This window comes from Gracilinanus agilis, chromosome 2 (genome assembly GCF_016433145.1).
Source record: "Gracilinanus agilis isolate LMUSP501 chromosome 2, AgileGrace, whole genome shotgun sequence".
Classification (NCBI taxonomy): Eukaryota; Metazoa; Chordata; class Mammalia; order Didelphimorphia; family Didelphidae; genus Gracilinanus; species Gracilinanus agilis.
The window spans coordinates 270,522,938-270,528,312 of record NC_058131.1 but is presented as its reverse complement, the minus strand read 5'-3'; the positions used below and the strand labels follow the sequence as shown (position 1 = coordinate 270,528,312).

General features: G+C 59.4%; 1 protein-coding gene across 1 annotated transcript; it reads left to right on the top strand.

Moving 5' to 3' along the window:
• Positions 1 to 1,557: 1,557 nt before the first annotated feature.
• AJM1 (apical junction component 1 homolog) lies at positions 1,558 to 4,560 on the top strand. The gene has a single exon (XM_044661239.1). The coding sequence runs from the start codon at positions 1,558 to 1,560 to the stop codon at positions 4,558 to 4,560; it is 3,003 nt and encodes a 1,000-aa protein (XP_044517174.1).
• The last annotated feature ends 815 nt before the right edge of the window (positions 4,561 to 5,375 follow it).

Here is a 5,375-nt window from a genome sequence, read left to right as displayed (position 1 = left end):
GCCCATCCTGCATCCATGAGCCCCTCTCCCATCATAAAATGAAAACGCTGCAGCTAGAAGGGATGCTAGCAGCCTCGGGCTGGACCCCATCATTTCCCAGGTGATGAAACACAGACTTAGGGAGGTCCGAGTCAAACAAAAGAATAAGCCTCAGAGGCAGGATTTGAATCCCTCATTTTCAGACCCTAGAGCAACTCTTTTCCAGTGTAGCTGGGTGCCTTCAGTGCCAGGTTCTCATGCATAACCATGTGGGCTCTCTGAACAGGATTGGCTTTATACTACTGGGCAAAGTACTTCAACAAAGCAGTGCCGCTAGCAGTGGGTGGAAGTTGCAGGAGGAAGATTTCAGCTCACCAAGGGGGGAGGGGCGGTAACAATTAGAGCTGTGGAGAGTGGAAGTGAGAGGGGAGAGACTCCTCACTAAGGGAGGTCTTCAGGCAGAGCCCTGAGGATGCGGTAGGGGAGAATCCTGCACAAGGCCAGGCATATCTGTAAGAAATCAGAGGTAACTTCTACTCTAAAATCATGTTTAACAGGTGCCTCTGACACAGGGGCAAGAGAACCGGTGCTTCTGTGACTCCCTAGGAGTAGGCCTTATGACTTCAGTATTCATCTCTATTGGGGGGACAAACTCATTAATTTACAGGAAACTCATTAATTTGCAAATAGCCAAAACTCATTCCTCACAAGCCATATAGGGTTATTAATGAATGCTCCACCATCCCATAATCAGAGCACAGCAACCATGGCAACTCCAGCTCTAAATTCTCGAGTGGGAACTCCCCCTGAATAGCTCAGCTCTCCCAGAGCTTTCTTCACGGTGAGGTGGGTGGGATGAGAACTATTATCCCCATTTTACAGATGGGGAAAGTAGCTTAGAGAGGTGACATGCTCACAGATCCTAGACAACTAGTGAATGGTGAAAACAGAATTCAACCTAGGTCTCCTGACCTGCAGTCCACTTGGCTTCCCTCTCCCCACCCCCCCACAGTCTCACAGATCCTCCCCAAATTCCCTCTCTCCCCTGCAAAGCCAGGAATTGGGCTTTAGTCCTGGAGAGGGAGCCTCGCCAGATCTGTGACACGGAAAAGGCAATTTCTCCCAAGTCCCCCATGGAGAAATGGCTGTCAGTAAGAGATGGACAAACCCCGAGGCCAGAAATTTGTTCCCAGACTTCTGGCCATCGCCACCGGTGGGAGGGATGGTTGCTGCCAAGCTAAGCGGCCCCAGGTGGGAAGACAGGAGCTGAAATAGGAGCCTCGGGCCACCAGCTGATTCTTGGGTTCTATTTTTCTAGGTGCTGCTAACCAACAGGAATGGAGCTTTCTCCAAGGAACCGGCCAGCACCAGCCCGCCAGAGCCGCTCCAGCACTGCTGTCCCAGGTACCGGTGGGTCACAGAATCTCCGATTACTGTATTTCCAGTCACAATCCCTTCCAGGTCCGGAGGAATCAGGTCTCCTCTCCTAACTCTGCTCCTCTCCCCCACCCCTCTACAGGGCCAGACTCCCCCGAGGCCGTCTGAGACGGAGCCGGTGGCGAGGGCGCCTCTTCTAAGATGACCCGAACGGACCCACCGGATCTGCTGGTGTCGACCGTATACCAGGACATCAAGGTGGCCGCCCCGGGCCCCGCAGCCAGTGGCCCACCATGTGAAAGCCCAATGTCCCGGCCCGCGGCTCCTGCGCCCTTCAACAAGCGCCACTGCCGCAGCTTTGATTTCTTAGAGGCGCTGGACGGGCCCGCCATGGAACCTCGCGGACCCGAACGGCACCAGCAAGAGGTGCCTCCTGTGGTGCAGCGCTGCGGCCCACCTGGCCCTGAGCCTGCCCGGCCCCGCCACCGCGGTAAGGATGGGGAGCCCAAGCGCCGGGCCCGCTCCAAAAGTGCTCCCAGGGCCAAGACCAACCTCGTACCAGCTGCGGTGCCCGCCTCACCCCCAGTCACTCGGAGGGGTCGTGAAGTACTAAGGGCCCCGCCCCGTGAGCCGCCGTCTCCAAGGCGAGAGCCCACCTACCCCGCCATGCGTGCGCTGGCCAACGAACTTCACCCTATTAAGCTGCAGCCTCAGCGCAGTAGTGCTAGTCGTATCTCCCCGCTCTGCCCAGCCAGCCGCTGCGCTCCTCCACCGGAAGAGCCCCCTCGGGCCCCAGCGCCGGCCCCCCACGTACGCTGCCGGGTAGATATCAAGCCTGATGAGGCGGTGCTGCAACACGCCGCCCGTGGATCTCGCTCTGTCCCCCCAGTAGAGAGTCAGGCCTGGGCACGGGTGCCCTTACCTCCCCGGGGGCTCACAGTGCCCGGTCCTCGCCACATGGTGCTGTCGCGCACGCCCACGCCAAGTGACTCCTACAGCGGGGAACCACGGGCATTGTTCTGCGATGGTCCCTTCCCCGGGCCGCCCTCCCGCGACTATTCTGAACGAGGTTGCCCTCCTTTCACTGCCCCGCCTGGCCCCACTAAGTTTTTCTACACGGAAGAGCCCAGCGGCTATTCAACGGTCCCAACCCAAGCCTTCGATAGCTATGGCACCCGCTCTTACCCCGGGCACGGCCTCCAGCCCTACTACTCTGAGGAACCCCAGGGGCCCAGCCCCCCACGGAGCTACTACGTGGAGGAAGCCCGTACCTACCCCATCCAGGAGCCCCCCACCCGTTCCTACTACGGGGAAACCCCTCGTTGTTACGGTCCCCGCTTTGGAGATGATCCCCGCTACATAGAGGATTCTCGAGCTTTCTCCTCTCGCCTTTTCTACACTGAGGACTATACTAAGTACCGCGAGCGAGATGCCCTATCCAGGACTTACCCGCACCCCCGTGGGGGAGGCCAGTCCTGGGGCGATTGGCAACCCCTCCCCTATCGCACCCTACAAGTTGCCCCCCTACCACCTCCTGGCCCCGGGGCACTACTCTCCTCTTGGCATGGAGGCACTGGCACCAGCCCGCCTCGGTTAGCCACAGACAGCCGCCACTATTCTCGCTCGTGGGATAATATCCTGGCGCCTGGCCCACGCCGAGAGGACCCTCTGTGCAGGGGCCGCAGTTATGAAAACCTGCTGGGCCGGGAGCCAAGGGAGTCCCGGGGCCTCTCCCCCGACGGCCGACGGCCTCCTGTTGTGGTCAATTTGTCCAGCTCTCCCAAACGCTACGCGGCTTTGTCGCTGTCTGAGACGTCCCTGCAGGAAAAGGGCCGGGCTGGGGAGGGACCGAGCCGAGCCTGGTACGTCACCCCAGAGATCACCATCACGGATAATGATCTGCGAGCAGCGGAGCGGCGGGCAGGGGGCTGGGAGCACCTTGGAGGCCGCCCCCCTCCACCGATCCCCCGTCCCCCGGCTCGTGACGGCCCTGCCTCAGCTCGGCAGCGCAGCCTGGAGCAGCTAGACGAGCTTATCACCGACCTGGTCATTGACTCCAAGCCACCTACAGGTCCCACGCCCCCGGACAGTGATAGCCTGGGTCGCCAGCTACGCCGCCTCCTGAGCGATGGGCCAACCCGGGGACCGCCCGAGCCGGAGCTGGGGCTGGAACCCGAAGCCGAGCCGGAGCCCGGGTCGCCTACCAGCCCGGATGTCCCACGCCGGGACGAGACGGCTGGCGGCTCCCCGGAGCTGAGTGCGGACGAGGACGACCTTATGACGTGTTCCAACGCCAAGTGCCGCCGTACTGAAACGATGTTCAACGCCTGCCTCTACTTCAAGTCGTGCCACAGCTGCTACACCTACTACTGCTCGCGCCATTGCCGCAGGGAAGACTGGGACGTACACAAAGCCAGCTGTGTCTACGGCCGGGTGGGCAGCGTGTGCCGCCACGTGCTCCAGTTCTGCCGCGAGAGCCCTCCCGTGCATCGTGCTTTCTCGCGCATCGCGCGTGTAGGCTTCCTGTCGCGCGGCCGCGGGGTCCTCTTCCTGGGCTTTCCCAGCCCCGGTTCGGCCGAGAATTTCCTGCAATTCGGCCTGGAGAGCTTGCTGATGTCGCCCACTTACTTGTCTCTGCGCGAGCTGGGCGGCTACGCGGACCCGCTGGGCGGCTACGGGCAAGAGCTGCAGGCTGCCGGGCGTCAGTACGAGCCAGCGGAGTGCTTCTTGCTCAACGTAACCGTAGCAGTGGGACCCGACGTGCCGGCCCGGCCGTCGCCCAAAAGTCCAGTGCCCACTGTGCGCAAGTTCGCCAAGGTGGCCTTGGCTACACCCGGGAGCCCCGAGCGACGGCGGCGTGCACCTCGGCGAGAGCCCGAAATGGAGACACTGATCCTAACGCCGCCGCCTGGAACGGCGGGTCTGGGCCAGGAAGGCGAGGCAGGACGGCGTGCACGCGAGGTGGCCTTCATCCACATACAGCGCGAGCTGCGTCTGCGCGGGGTCTTCCTGCGCCACGAGTACCCGCGCATCTATGAGCAGCTCTGCGAGTACGTGGAGGCCAACCGGCGTTTCACCCCCACCACCATCTACCCCACGGACCGCCGCACTGGTCGACCTTTCATGTGCATGATCATGGCCGCCTCCGAACCCAGAGCCCTCGATTGGGTGGCCAGTGCCAACCTTCTCGATGACATCATGTGACACCCCAACACACATACACGTCCTGGTAGTCATAGGGTTTGGATAAGTCTCCAACTGCCTTGGGTTCTCAACAGCCTTTCTAGAGTGGGCCTTGCACCCAACGGCCTCCTAGCCTAGACTTCCTCCCACAGTCCAACCGATCCTTGGCTTTGGCCCCGCCCCCAATTTGCACCTCTAGGCTTTGGCCCCTTCCTCTGGCTTCCTCTCCCCACTCCCAATTTCCCATCTTCTGTCTACAGCTCCGCCCTCGACCCACAACTCTTCTCTTAATTTTCTCCTTATCAATTGATCCTCTTTCCACCCTCCTCTTCAATTTAGACTGATGATGTAGGTAAGGGCTACATCTTGCTTTTTACTTCTCAGAAGGAAGTGTGTATGAGGAAGTGCAGGGAGTCCTTGCTTTGGATCGATGGCAGGAAAGTACACTATCCAGGCCACTTCCATTCTTCTTTGCTCCCAGGATACTCTATTATCCATTGCCTTCTTCAATTTCTGCCAGTAACCACCACTCCTAACAAAAAGAGAAACTTGCCTGGGATGTAAGAGGTCACAGGCCCAGGGTGAGGAATTTGTCCCTTCTCTCTCCTTCCTACTCCCAGGTGCTTCTTCATACCCACTCATCATCCCCAGTCCTGAACTTCTTTGTTAACCAAAGCTACAGAGGGTCAGTTTAACTATCCTTATCCTACTCAGGTCATTCCCAAGTAGGATTTGTAGGGAGGCCTCCAGTTTCATTCAAAGTGTGCAGATTTTATACTAAGTTCTTGCCCTTTCTCCTCCCTATTCCATTCCCTTAGAAAGATAGGCTGCCTCAG